This window comes from Drosophila erecta, unplaced genomic scaffold (assembly GCF_003286155.1).
Source record: "Drosophila erecta strain 14021-0224.00,06,07 unplaced genomic scaffold, DereRS2 tig00000021-arrow-pilon, whole genome shotgun sequence".
Classification (NCBI taxonomy): domain Eukaryota; kingdom Metazoa; phylum Arthropoda; class Insecta; order Diptera; family Drosophilidae; genus Drosophila; species Drosophila erecta.
Genome location: NW_020825198.1, coordinates 9,843,246 through 9,856,967, shown reverse-complemented (window position 1 = coordinate 9,856,967; position 13,722 = coordinate 9,843,246). Strand labels below are relative to the sequence as shown.

Sequence of the window (13,722 nt, the reverse complement as noted above, 5' to 3'; positions counted from 1 at the left end):
GGAGGAGAACAACGCCACTAGGTGGTAGACAATGGGCCGCTAAACAGCCATTGTGACGCGGAATTCTTGTGGTCACATAGTCACTGGGCGGCAATGAAAACAATAACAAGCCGCCGCCGCGCTTTTCCAGATGCCGCAGAAAGCTCGCTTCACTGGCATTGGAAAATGGCCAACGCCATTACCGAAGGTTTTACTTAAGCATTTCTACGTAGTTGCCTTTTGGCCGTGCTCGAGTCAGGAGCTCCTAAATGGCCGCACAGACTGAGGCAGTGCATCCTGGTTGGGCTTGAACATCGCGTACAATTTTACGTGATGTACTGGTACTATTATATTAAACCCCTGTGCTTTTCCACCATTTTCAGAGGATGATAAGGTGGGCACCTTGGACGTCTTGCTGAGCAGCGCTTACTGCCGATCCCAGCGCTTCCTGTCGAAACAACTGGCGCAGCTACGACCGGAACTTACCATGTCCATATTTTCTGGTGAGTATTGTAATCCTCTTCTATAAATAACATGAAACAAAATCATAAATACTAGAAATAGAAGAAGCTTAATTTACTAATATTTCCTTTATATCGCATTACAGAAATCACCCATCGGTTCCAAAGCGCACGGGAGGATGTGCGTGCCCTGCTGCTACAGTGCCTCCTTCCCTGGCTGCAAAACATGGAGCTGGTGGCCACAAGTGTGCCGCCCGCCACGCCCCTTTCCTACATTATGGTAAGCGAAGCATGAAATAAACCGGAGACGGATTCAAACCATTGCTCCCTCTATTCCTTGGCAGTATTTTCCGGACTCGGGGACGCGTGGACGACGCGAGGGCACAGGTTCAACGGAGGCAACGGAAATGATTCTGAACAATCTCTTCTACATCACAGCCAAGGTATAGGAATGAATATATGCTCACCTCCTGCACAGCGGATGGACTTTAATCTTTAATTGCTTCCACTGCAGTTCTCCGACGCCCATCCACGCGACATCGAGGAGCTGTGGGGCACACTTTGCCAGTTTTGGCCGAACAATCTGAAGGTTATCCTGCGCTACTTGGTAATCATGAGTGGCATGGCACCCACTGAACTGCTGCCCTATGTAAGTTCCGGACTTCAACTCTAACCAGAAGTACATAGTTCTAATGTTTTCCACGCATTTAATCAGGCCAAGCGAGTGGCACTCTATCTGGTGCGTAGCTGTCCGGATCGGTTGCTGGATGAGCTCATGGCGGAGCTGCAGACTGTGGAGACGCTCAACTGTCTGATTGAGCGCACGGAGACGCCACCTTTCTACCGATTGACCAGCATGCGGAAGGCATCCAGTCACAGTGCTGATGGTACGTCCAACAATTGGCCACTACAGAATCTTAAAAGATAATTTGAGATTTTTATTCAATTTAATTGGTTATTTTGTGGCAGGCCAAGCTGCAGGTGGCATTAATGACTCCAGGATCCAGGACCTGGCTGTGGAGAAGGGCACAATTCACACGAAACGGCACAGCGGAGAGGATCCCATCAAAATAGGGTAAGCCAATATGATTAATTTCCATTTCATATGGTAGTTATATATAAATATTTATTTTCCGCAGCACCTGCAAATCGGACAGCGGCATTAGGGCATATACCCAAGCAGCTGCAGCTGCTGCCGCCGCTGCAGTTACTCCCGGATCAAGTGGCAATCGTCCACCTCGAGGCGCCGATAAGATTCGAGCAGCATCTGGACCTTCCATACTACCTCGACCGGAGGATATACTGATCAACGATCCGGAACTGCGGCAGGAGGAAAACGTGGAGCTGCGCGGAGCGTCGGATGCTCCGCCAAACGCCCATCCGCATCCACTGCCAATGCCTGAATATGGAGGATACTTTGCACCGCTCACTGAATTTCTACCCGATGTTAGTCTGCCCATCAGTGGCTTCCACAGGTGAGTGCTTCTGTGTTTTATAAATTGAAAGGTACATTGCTAGGAAAAGAATTTCGTTCAATTGGGAGTCAAGACTTTTGCAGTTTTCGAATGAATTTATTTAGAAGAGCAAAGACTTTGCTGAAGAATCCTTCACATTGCCATTACTGTTCCTAAGCCATTTAGTAGGAGATGCCAGTGTGGTCGCGGATCCATCCCAAGTAGTCCGAGACGCGGGTGTAGCCGGAGGGTCCGTCGTGGCAGCTGCCGGAAGCAAAGGTGATCACACCGACGAGACGAGCATTGTCGTGTGTGACCAGGGGGCCACCGGAGTCACCTCCGCACACGGACTTTCCATCGGCCTGACGGGTGCACATGTCGGTACCGGCGACCGAGCCATAGGAGCGCTCGCACTCGCTGTTGCTGATGATCTGGACATCGATGCACTGCAGCCAGTCAGCCAGGTTTCCGTTGTCCATACCGCCCCATCCGCAAGCGACGCACCAAGTGTCCTGGTAGCGTTCGTTCTGCTCGTTCATGCTGGGCAGAGGGATCTTGTTGATCAGACCGTTGAAGTCGACATGGGGAGTGCGGATCAGACCGATGTCTCGGCCGCCCTGAGCGGGCCAGTCGGGATGGCTGATGAAGTTGTCACGGCGGACGGTCTGCCTGTAAGCACCGTTCCAGCCCCAGTTGGATCCGTAGTGGATCTCCACGTAGTCGGTGGTCAGGCAGTGAGCGGCGGTCAGGATCCAGTTGTTGGCAATGATGGTACCAGCTCCAACAGCGGCACTGTTGCTTCCATCGGTGAGGATGAACAAGCCCACAATGTAGGGAGCCTTGCCCTCGGGAGCTGGGTAGCCGTTGACGATGCGGCCCTCGGGTCCCTGGGACAGGAGGCTGGTGCGGTTCAGACCGGTCGGGGAGGCGGCCACCAAGGCCAAAGCCGCGGAGAGAGTTAGCAGGAACAGTTTCATGGCTATGAAGAAACTTATTCTTCTGGCCGCGGCAGCCTGCTTTTATACGATTTGTGAGACAATGGTTTTTGATAACGATGCCAATTCTCACTACCAATCAACAATGAAATCGTATCTCACCCATACGTACGAAATCCATTCATGCCTTGCACTTGAACTCGGAGTTTCCATTTCTAATCTTTTGTTATGGAATTAGCATCTGAAGTAGGAAGTGCAAAATATACTGGGACCCACAATGGCTCGTAAATCAATTGATCTATTTTACTCCTTATGAAGCAAGTATAGATAAGATTACACGCTGATCTATAAATTTGTGACACATTGTCACAACACTAAAATAATATAGTAGACTTTCGCTAGCCAAGATCTCAGCCACACCAAAACAAGCCTTATATTTTCCTTATTTTGATTGCATGTTTGAGTAAATTCGTCAGTTTTACGTCAGGGTTTTTGCTTGCTCTGTTATCTTAGACCTCGTATTGTTATCTTACTGGTCTACAATTATCACACTCCTTATTGCCAACTACTTATATTTTACCTAATTTATTTAATTAGAAAAGTACTTCAATCTGAGGACCACCTGAATTGTACTTTATGGCGTGTGAATGAAATCTTTTCTAGGCAACAAATATATGGGTGCTAAGAATATATACATTTAAGTACACTTATACAGTTGTTGTACGGGACTCCTATTAGGGGCACCGTGTACGGAGTACTTTGGAAGGGGCACCTGGTTGGGGGCATCTTGTTAGTGATCTTTTTCTTGGGGCGCCGGGTAAGGAGGCAACTTTGAATGGTCGCTTTGTTCCGGACACCTTCTACAGGCACTTAATCCTTGTGCCTTTTATTTTCAGCAGTTTTTATATTAATATATATATATATATGCATTTTATAAAATAGACCTCAGTTAAGACCAAACTTCCAGAGTTTAAAGTGAGATATTCTTTATTACCACATTTTAAAAGGTGATGCACAGTTGTATTTGATAATTGTAAATGTAATATTGGAAAAATACAAAGGCTTTAGCAAAAGCTTAGTAGGAAATGGGGCAGGAGGCTGGATCGGTTAAAGCCTGACGAGGCGGCGGCCACGGCTAAGGCCACGGAGAGGGTAAGAAGGAACAGCTTCATGGCTCGGAAGAAACTTAGTACTCTGCCCAGAACAACGCGTGTTTATATACGATTCGGGAGCCTTATCGATGACGGATTTGTTTAAAATCTTTGTGTAAATACGCTTCACAAACACAAGTATATCTCTTAATCAGCTCAAGAACTTTTTCTCATTAGGACTATAATAAATAATTTATTTAATCACTAGTAAAGTTCATCTAATTTAAAGTATGAATATACTATCAATAAAACCCAAGTAATTTTATTAGTAATAAGAAAAGAAATAAAAAAGAAAATGAAAATTAATTTCTAATGAGGTTTATAACAATTAACATTTTCAAAGGAGCAATTTTTTGTATATTTTTCAATTGAACAAGAGTCATTTTTAGAGTCATTTTTCTGCTCATTGTGAATATACATAGTTTTACATGCGAACATTTAAAGTGCAACAAAAATATCAGGATACATGGTTAAATAGATTTCATTTGAATACGTCGATTATACTTTTTAGTAATAGGCAATTCCAGACTTCTCTCGGATCCAGTCCAAGTGATCGGAGACACGGGTGTAGCCCGAAGGTCCAGACTTGCAGCCGATGGATGCAAAGGTGATGACGCCCACTTGGATGGGGTTGTCGTGTGTGACCAGTGCTCCGCCGGAGTCGCCACCACACACGGACTTGCCATCGGTGGCCCGGGTGCACATATCAGTGCTGGCCACCGATCCGTATGACCTGGCACATTCTCCGTTGCTAATCACTTGCACGTCCATGCACTGCAGCCAGTCGGCCAACCCTCCATTGGCCATTCCTCCCCAGCCGCAGGCCACGCACCACCAGTTCTCGAAACGCTCACCCTTTTGGCTGAACTTGGGCAGCGAAACTTTGTTGATCAGGTTGGTGAAGCTCACGTACGGGGTGCGAACGAGTCCGATGTCATGACCAGCGGTGTTGGGATAGCCTGGGTGCCGGAAGAAGTTAGCCTTGTTCACCGTATGCTGAAGCTGACCGTTCCAGGCCCGATTCGAGCCGTAGTGGATGGTCACTGAATCGGTGGTCAGGCAATGGGCAGCGGTCAGGACCCAAGTGTTTCCAATTACGGATCCTCCGCCCACGGCTCCATTGTTCATCCGCAGGCCCACAGCATACGGTGCCTTGCCCTCGTAGGCCGGATAGCCATTCACGATGATATCCTGGGGACCACCATGATGAGTCGTTCGATTGCGATTCCTGTGGGCACAGACTGTGGCAACGAACAAAAGCAACAAAGCCAGCTTTACAGTCATGCTTACCATTGAATCTATATCGCTCAGGTTTCTTCTTTTTATATAAGTATTGGTTGCAGGTAATTAGCACCCAACTCATCGTTGGTTATCAGTGCTTTCTACACTTAATGAGTGGGGGTATTAGCTCAGATAATTTCGCAAGCAATACATTTCTTTTTTCAACCCCATATTGACCAAATCCACTTAACGATACGGCGTTTTCTGATTCTGCAATATATTGTTGCCATAATATATACATGTGTTTTAATGATGGTTTCCCTTGCAGATGCAATGTGGCCGTAATGCTGCTGACCGACATTGTAGTGGACGGCATTCCGGGCATCGACTGGACCCTGCACTTGCCCCTGATGCTGCACATCCTGTTCCTGGGACTGGACCACACGCGCATCATTGTGCGTGAGCACTGCAAGCAGCTGTGCGTCAATCTGCTGATCGTGCTGGCGGAGCACAATGATCACCTGACGGTGGCCCGTATCCTGTTGAACAGCGAAACTAGTAAACTGGACCTGGGACTCACGGTACCAGCTCTGCCCGTGATCGACAATAACTTTACGGAGCTCCACCAGCAATTCGACAGCTATCTGCTGCACGTGAGTCCCCAGGCGGCGGCGTATGCCCTGCAGCACAATCTGTCCAGCTCCACGATCATAGCAGCGCATCAGCAGAATTTATCACAAACGCCGCCGAATCAGCAGCAGACGGGTACGGGTTCGCAGAATGGTCAGACTACGTCGCCTCCTGGCTTGACTGCCACTCCTGCTGCCCTGCAAATAAATCCGAATAACTCAGAGAATTCGGAGGTGCCGCTGATCCATCCCGATGAGCATGCTCCGCCACAACCAGGTCCCAGTATGCCCATTGCCCATGTGATCAAGAGTCTGCTGAAGTTCCTTGCCCAGGACACGTGTCAGCCACTGTGGAACTATGAGGACATTACGGCCAAGGTGTGGGCTGTAAAATCTGCAGAGCAACTTAGCTGCTTCCTCAAGCACATGGTAAAGGTTTTTGCAGATAGCTATCCCCAAGCTCGCATCGCCGAGCGCTGGGCGCAGACTGCCCTTCAGCTGGGATTATCCTGCTCATCGCGTCATTACGCCGGCCGATGTCTGCAGATCTTCCGGGCCCTAAATGTGCCCATTAATTCAAGAATGCTATCGGATATTCTCTCCAGATTGGTGGAAACCGTGGCGGAGCAGGGTGAGGACATGCAGGGATATGTTACGGAGTTGCTTCTAACTTTGGAGGCGGCTGTGGATAGTTTGGATTCGGACTTCCGACCCCTGGATGTGATGAAGGATATATTCAAGAGCACGCCAAATCTGAACAACAAGGATGGTGGACCGAACTCCATTTTGCCTGGCAAGAAATCACCATCGGGCATGACGCCACAATCATCGAACTACTCGATTCCCAGTCATGGAAGGAGCACCAGTTACTCGGTATCCTATTGCGGACGGAAGGCAAACAATTCACCCTGTGACAAGCAGGTGGAGCTGAGGAACCGATCCTCCGGAATCGATCTTGAGCGCAGCGTCGTCTGCAAGTTCGGCGTTGGCGGCGGTGGAGCTGGATCAGCGCTTTCCCGTTCCCGGAGCGCCCAGAGTCTGAAGATGCTGGGTGATACGGCCACGCAGGATGATAAAATGACCATCCTGGCGCAACTGTTTTGGCTCTCTGTTTCCCTGCTGGAGTCGGACTACGAGCATGAGTTTATGTTGGCACTCCGTCTGCTGACCAGGGTATTGCACCGACTTCCATTGGATCGGCCAGATGCACGGGATAAGGTGGAGAAGTTGCAGCAGCAGCTGAAGTGGACAGCCTATCCGGGTGTCCATGCACTGCTCTTGAAGGTATGTTTCTGGATTCACTCAATAATTCTTAAAACCTATTAATGTTGTTCTTTATTTTTCACAGGGCTGCACACACAGTGCCACATATGAACCCACCATAACCCTGCTGTCCCAATTCGCGCCGTTGCTGACCCTTCCCGTTTGTGATCCCACCCAAAGCTGCGCCTTTCCCATGAACGTGATCGCCCTGCTACCCTACATGTTGCTGCACTACGAGGATGCCAATGAAATTTGCATTCGGAGTGCAGAAAACATTGCTCAGGTTTCAACGGAGCTGGGCGCCAAGCTGGAGAACCTGGGCACTGTGATGACCCTCTACAGCCGAAAGACTTTCTGCAAGGAGTCGTTTCAGTGGACCAAGTGCGTGGTCAAGTATCTCCATGACACCTATGCGCACATGGGCCTCCATATGGTGGCGTTTCTCATCGAGGTCCTGGAAAAGGGGCCGCAGCAGGTGCAGGTGCCTGTACTGAATGTTATCCACTGCATGCTGCACTACGTGGATTTGTCGGCTCCGCAGGCCCAGAGTATAAATGCCGACTTGTTGAGGGCGATAGGAAAATACCTGGATGTAAGTAAAATATATACATATGTGTTTCTACGGGGTTTCCCCCGCCAGTGCGAACAAAAAGTCAGCCTAAAACATAAACCCTTTATCAAAAGTAATGCTATCTCGTTGAAACTTTAAACCAGTTCATATTATGATGCCATAAATCTGCCAAGAGATAAGTGTATTTTGTTTATTATAATTATTCTGCCTTTATGGGCCAACATCTAATCTAAATACCCCCGCGAGCTACCACTTTAGATTATTGTCGGTAGGCAATTAAATAATTTTTAAAAAGAAAACACGACCTGCACAGCTCATTTAATTTATTGCAATATTTGAACCTGAAATACTGAAATCATCTTATACTTTTAGACGGCTTACTGGAAGGACTCGCTGAAGATCCTGAAGCTGATCGTGACCCGCAGCTCGTCCTTGCAGGTGGTGCCACCTAGCGACGGCAGCAGCGCCGGCTTATCGTTCTCTTTCTATGGCGCATATCCGGACTCGGATATGTTCTGTAAAAAGGAACTGGCCGGTCGCACTATGGAGTTTACATTCGACGTTTCGCAAACGCCTCTGATCGGTCGGCGCATCCTGTTGAAGACGGAGGAGCCGGTGGCCGGTGGAGCCGTCTCCACCACGGGCAGCTCTTCGTTGAACTCCACTCTGACGAATGCCACCACCGTGACGGTGGCGCCAAGTGCTGCCCAGCAGCAAACCAATGTCCAGATGCAACAGCAGCGTGCCAACACCAATGTGGCCGCCTTGGCAGCCGCAGCAGCTGCCCAACACCAACAGCAGCAACATGCCATCGGAGCAGGCAGCAGCGTGGTCGGAACACCCAACTCTCCGCGTCGGAGTGCCAGCCTATCGCCGGCGGATACGGTGCCACTGAGTGGATGGAAGCGACCCTGGATGTCGCAGTGTCGAGTGCGTGAGTGCCTGGTCAATCTGCTGACCACCTGCGGGCAGCGTGTCGGCCTGCCCAAGTCGCCATCGGTAAGTGTTGCCCAGGATCCTACCAGCCGACCGCTTGTACATAGCCAGGTGCATGCCTTAGGCTCCCCTAGAGCTCCCCTCTTCTCATGCATTTCTGCAATTGTCAATTATTACCTCTAACTCTTTTTCTTTCATGTAAACAATACCAAAACCAAAACCAAATACCAATACCAAATCCAATACCAAACCAAAATAAAACTAACACGCATTATCATCATTAACCAATCAATCTGAACAAACCAAAAATCGAAACATATCTAGGATGATTTCATAAACTCAATTTGCTCAAAGGTAAAGGACACGTTTCTATGTGCCGCGTCTAGTTTGGCTTTGTGTGATTTTAGTTCTCGCATGTGGTAGCTTTACAGAAAAATTGTCATTTTGAACTTGATATTTTGAGTTCTATTCAGATATTAAGCCAGTTCTATTATATCAAGTTCTTTTTGATATGAAAATTACAAAGATCATTGTTCATCGTTTTTCGTTGGCCTGTCTTACATTCCACACATTCCACACAATTCACACAAAAATACCGTAATTTTGCTTTTCTATTCCGTTGTTCCGTTCGCATGTTGCATGTTTTCTTTCAAACTGTACTTTTTGTTTATATACTCTTTATCTAAACACATTTAGTCGTTGAGCACGTCACTACTAACCGGATCGATTGCGACCAGACAAAGCGTAAGCTTTATCTCAATTACTCTTCTATACTATTCATCTAAATGTTAACCGGTATTTTCTGTGAACCTAACTAACCTCTTAACCTGAACCTATAGGTGATCTTCAGCCAATCTTCGGATCTGATGGAGCGCCAGTCCTCGGCCGCTTCTTCTACGGAAGAAACTTCGGGTCCTCAGGGTGACCTGAGCAGCGGCTCCAGGCGGGACGATGGTCAGCCTGATTTTACCGTCTTCAAGGACTTTGATTTCCTGGAGTACGAGGACAGTATTGCCGGCGAATCCACAGATAACTTCAACTGGGGAGTTCGTCGTCATCAGCTCTTCGAGGGCGATGAGGATCGCCTGAATTGCGGAAGTGGCATTGGTGGCTCCGTTAAAGGAGGTCACTCATCCGCCTTGGAGGACAGCTTCAGTGATAAGACTCCCATTTTGAGTAAGAGGAAACGACAGATTGCGGACGATTCATCCGACGAGGAAGCCGAATCTGAGTCGCCATTGGACGAGGATCATCGACAGTCGTTCCTGAAGTCCGGCTACAGTGCTGTGCCCCCCACATCGTTAAGTCTTCGGGAGCGCAGGCGACGCAACTCAGTATCGCGAAGCGACACCAGTGGATCCAGCGCTGGGGATTTAGGTGATCTTACACCCTGCAATGCATCCCCACATCTTCCAGGCATCCTTCGATTCGCCGCCATTCATGATGAGGCGGAGGAGAACTGGCGTCGCCAGCTGCAGGCATTGTTGGTCAACCAGCCATCGGCCCACACCTCGGAACTACTACAGCAGCTATACAGACTGATCAAGGAGCTCACCTTCAAAACAGTCAACATTTCCAAGGAGGCGAAGAAGTTCTTTACCGGCATTGGCTCACAACTGGGAAACAGGATCTCTCTTTTTACGGATCTACTCAGTTCTCGGGCTGATCCTCCCCAGGTTTGGTGCAGCGAGCTGCAGGCAACCACACCCAAGCTCTTCGAGACGTTGCGTTTCAATGTTTTGGAGGTGCAGGAGCATCTAGAAACCTTCTTCGATCGTAAAGATCAGGTCTTGGAGGTATACCTAGTCATTTATGTTATGGGATGATATTTATTTTACCAAATTGTCTTGCTTTTAGTGTTTGGATGCAGTGAAGACCAGTTGCAAACTGTCGCTCTTCAACGAGGCGGATGTGGCTGCTTCTGGGCTGGAGTTGCCAAGCACCTCCAGTATAGCCTATATGCCCTTCGATCCAGCTTCCACTGAGGTAGTCCTCGACTTGGGCCGCTCTCTTTACAAACTGATGTTCCAACTGTTGCTGCTCATCGAATCAAATCATAAGATATCCTCGAATGTTGTTAACCATTTCCGTATGAATGAAGACGTGAGTGAAAAGACTGAATTTCAGTTAGAGCCAGTTATAATAACGAATCCGTATACAGATGCATGACATATCCGATCTCTATGCCCTGGTTCGCGATGCCCTGGTGCGCTATATCAGCGAGGCCGAACTGGATTGCTTGGAGTCATCCACTTCGACGGAGGGCGAGCATACGCCAACGCCTTCTCCTGGTTTGCCAATGACCCCAGAGGAATTTGAGGCTGCCCTTACCGAGCACATCGATCTGCAGCGCTGGCCCAGCGCCATAGCTCATGTGCGACAGTATCGACGTATTTCAACGCTTAACGCCAGTGGTGATCAAAACGTTACCATATTTAGCTATAGCAGCGGGGACAATCGGCAGAAGTGGGATGAAATGTCCGTGATACTAAACGCTTATGCGCACGGTATTATGAAGGATCGCACAGGTATGTTATCAAGAAAATGATAAAAGTGCACCGTAACTAAGAGATTTTCACTCTTTCAGCAGAAGCCTTTATAGTATCGAAATCTGACTCGGAGCTGTTTGAGATCTATGCCATTTTGTCTGAAAACTTGTACCATGTATCCAGCGCTTTGTCTAACATGGAGATCAGCATGAAGAGCTACTCGGCAGGCAGCGCGTCGGGCAATTTGCATCGCAGCGAACAAGACATTGTGACAAATCTTTAAAGTAATCTGTAGACTAAGTTAATCGCAGATGTAAGCTCCCTTTTATATGTAATCTTTTAGTGCGTAGGCTGCATATTAGACACTGCGGTGTACGTAAGCGATCATTATTATTGTGTACGAACAAAAGTAAGTTAGGTACGATTCAATATATTTATCAATTACAGCACAGTACGTCTATCCGTTCCATTTGAACAAAACGACACATTATCTTCTTGTGGTAAACCACTGACTTGGTAAATCAACATTTATTTATTAATAAGTATTTACATTTAAAGAAGCCATGCAAAATGGTGACTGGCTGCCAACTAGGCAAATAGATTTTTAAGGGCATTTCGTTGTTGTCGGTTGTACTGGGCCAGGAGCTGCTTGGTGCTGTTCAGTTCATTCACGATCTGCTTATTCTCAGGCAGGAGATTGTGAGCCGCTTTCAGATCGTTTATGGCCTCCTCGTAGTTGTGCAATCCGCGTTGCGCCTGGGCGCGTCGGTAGAAAGCCTTGCTACATTTCGGATCTAGACGAATGGCTTCGTTGCAAACTTCTCTTGCGCTAAAATAGTTCCCCACTTTTAGGTCCACAGCGGCTGCATTTATGTTGTTAACCACAGAGAAGCCGTCGATCTTGAGCAGATCCGTATCGACAAGGTGTTTCTTGAGGGGGTTCAGCTGCTGCCAGCCAAAATGTCTGCTCAGGTAATGATAGTAGCGATTCGCTTTGCGATATTTTGCCCGCGCTTCGTGATAGCGGCCAAGCTGATAGAAGTGATTACCCGATTGGCGAATGCCCGTGAGAAGTTCCACCGCCGCATCTGCCTGTTTGCACAACAAGTAGTAATATTGGGTCAGTGATATAGTTATTACAGAAAATATAACCTTAACTCACTGTAAATTTGTCGTGCTTGCGCGTCCAGTCTTGGGGATAAGCAGGCAACTTGTCCTTCGTCTCATCGTTGCACTCGATGCCCCAGTTCTCGTTAGGAGCTATCTCTCCGCAGTCACGTATCACTACCTCCGCCGTGGGTTCGCCCTCGTCAGTGCAGTTTTGTTCCATTTCATCTACAATACCCAAGCCACGTAAGACACGACCTACGACTACGTTTGTTTCATTCAGATTCTCACAGCCTGCGGCCGAAATGAAAAACTGTGAGTTGTTGGAGTTAGGCTTGCCGTAGTTGGCCATGCTGACCACACCCTCTTCGTTGTGCTGTGGGAGATTATCGGTTATATTATGTGGTTAACAGACGTATGCATAAAGGGTGCTAACATAATCCAAAAGAGCTCAGTACAAAGTATTGAAGAAAACATTTGTTTGCATTTATACGTGACTCTATGGGAATTAAGATTCTAGAGACTTCCGTGACCCCCCATAAAATGGAACTTACTGTGAGTTCGAAGTTCTCGTCATCGAAAACTGGACCGTAGATGCTTTCGCCACTGGTACCATCGTTATTGACCACATCCCCGCTCTGGACGACGAAGACTCGTTTGATCTTGTGGAACTTAGTGCCCTTGTAGTGGAGCGGTTTGCCCAGAGTACCGATACCGCATTCGCCCGTGCACAGGGCGCGGAAATTTTCCGCTGTCTTCGGCACAACATCCTTGCGCAGCTCAATTATCATGCGACCCGCTGAGACATTATATATGTGTGAGAAGCTGAATCAGTTGGTTGGCATGGCAATGGCCTCAATCTCGGTCAGATTCCACTCACCATCCTCCTTGCCAATGGAAATGTCCAGGTAGACCAGTGGATTTGTTGATTTCACCGCCTTGAGCAGCTTGGGTTCCTCCATTTTTGCCCTTAGGGGCGGGACTTGATTAATGTGACTTATCACTGCCCGACAGGTAGTCCAGGTTAGTCCAAACTGATATTATCACCCGATTTCCGAGTTGCGAATAAAATTGTTTACCTTATTTCGCAGTGTGACTGTGTGTGGATAACTGCAAAAAAACCTGCAACTGGCGGTGGGCAAGGAATGTAAATTTACACCACTGCGGTCTTGTAGAAATAATGTATATTGTCGAGTCGAATGTATAGTTTTAAATAACGGATATATTTTTCAAAAATAAATATTGTCTTTAGTTAAAAAGTGAACTTTTGGCACTTAAAGCTTTCAGGGGGGATAGCAAATAAACTTTATAATAACGCTATCTAAACTACACTATTTATACTATCGCCCAGAACTATCACGCCCCTACTTTTGAAAATGTTTTTAATTGTTCTTTATTTATTATATTTTTCCCTAATTTCCAGAAAATGTTGATATTTCTCTTTTGCACTGCCTCTTAGTAATCTGACTTAAGCGTTCTTGTTCAAATTATTAGTAACGGGTATCCAAAAGTCGAGCTTAACTGCA

The 13,722-nt window shown here is 47.5% G+C and overlaps 4 protein-coding genes across 10 annotated transcripts in view; 1 reads left to right on the top strand and 3 right to left on the bottom strand.

Moving 5' to 3' along the window:
* Positions 1-11,569, top strand: part of LOC6544629 (protein furry) — a 46,304-nt gene extending 34,735 nt beyond the window's left edge. For 3 of the 7 annotated variants that reach the window (XM_015157752.2, XM_015157758.2, XM_015157754.2), the window contains 15 exons: positions 363-482; positions 587-720; positions 785-883; positions 955-1,089; positions 1,156-1,327; positions 1,410-1,515; positions 1,580-1,915; positions 5,530-7,114; positions 7,179-7,685; positions 8,037-8,663; positions 8,925-8,954; positions 9,440-10,396; positions 10,458-10,703; positions 10,762-11,128; positions 11,188-11,569. In XM_015157752.2, the coding sequence (XP_015013238.1) occupies positions 363-482; positions 587-720; positions 785-883; positions 955-1,089; positions 1,156-1,327; positions 1,410-1,515; positions 1,580-1,915; positions 5,530-7,114; positions 7,179-7,685; positions 8,037-8,663; positions 8,925-8,954; positions 9,440-10,396; positions 10,458-10,703; positions 10,762-11,128; positions 11,188-11,372 (5,606 nt within the window). In that variant the 3' untranslated portion in view covers positions 11,373-11,569. Of the gene's footprint in view, positions 1-362; positions 483-586; positions 721-784; positions 884-954; positions 1,090-1,155; positions 1,328-1,409; positions 1,516-1,579; positions 1,916-5,529; positions 7,115-7,178; positions 7,686-8,036; positions 8,664-8,924; positions 8,955-9,296; positions 9,345-9,439; positions 10,397-10,457; positions 10,704-10,761; positions 11,129-11,187 lie in introns of all 7 variants that reach the window. The other 4 variants (XM_001972168.3, XM_015157749.2, XM_015157759.2 and 1 more) reach the window with 2 other exon arrangements.
* On the bottom strand, positions 1,991-2,884 carry LOC6543972 (serine protease 1). Its single transcript, XM_001972170.3, has one exon. It carries the CDS (start codon positions 2,869-2,871, stop codon positions 2,077-2,079), a length of 795 nt encoding a protein of 264 aa, XP_001972206.1. The 5' UTR covers positions 2,872-2,884; the 3' UTR covers positions 1,991-2,076.
* Positions 4,446-5,273, bottom strand: LOC6544630 (serine protease 1). The gene has a single exon (XM_026976623.1). The coding sequence runs from the start codon at positions 5,271-5,273 to the stop codon at positions 4,488-4,490; it is 786 nt and encodes a 261-aa protein (XP_026832424.1). The 3' UTR covers positions 4,446-4,487.
* Positions 11,570-11,581: 12 nt separating the features above from the next.
* Positions 11,582-13,308, bottom strand: LOC6544628 (peptidyl-prolyl cis-trans isomerase D). Its single transcript, XM_001972167.3, has 4 exons — positions 13,077-13,308; positions 12,751-12,995; positions 12,252-12,572; positions 11,582-12,181 (listed from the first exon to the last, which is right to left on the bottom strand). Exons 1-4 carry the CDS (start codon positions 13,156-13,158, stop codon positions 11,678-11,680), a joined length of 1,152 nt encoding a protein of 383 aa, XP_001972203.1. The 5' UTR covers positions 13,159-13,308; the 3' UTR covers positions 11,582-11,677.
* Positions 13,309-13,722: the final 414 nt, after the last annotated feature.

Coding starts and splice junctions, on each gene's coding strand:
- LOC6543972 (XM_001972170.3), bottom strand. CDS start 2,871: ATGAAACTGTTCCTGCTAACTCTCTCCGCGGCTTTGGCCTTGGTGGCC.
- LOC6544630 (XM_026976623.1), bottom strand. CDS start 5,273: ATGGTAAGCATGACTGTAAAGCTGGCTTTGTTGCTTTTGTTCGTTGCC.
- LOC6544628 (XM_001972167.3), bottom strand. CDS start 13,158: ATGGAGGAACCCAAGCTGCTCAAGGCGGTGAAATCAACAAATCCACTG. Junction 12,996..13,076: donor TTCCATTGGCAAGGAGGATG/GTGAGTGGAATC, acceptor ATAATGTCTCAG/CGGGTCGCATGATAATTGAG. Junction 12,182..12,251: donor GCAAGCACGACAAATTTACA/GTGAGTTAAGGT, acceptor TTGTGCAAACAG/GCAGATGCGGCGGTGGAACT.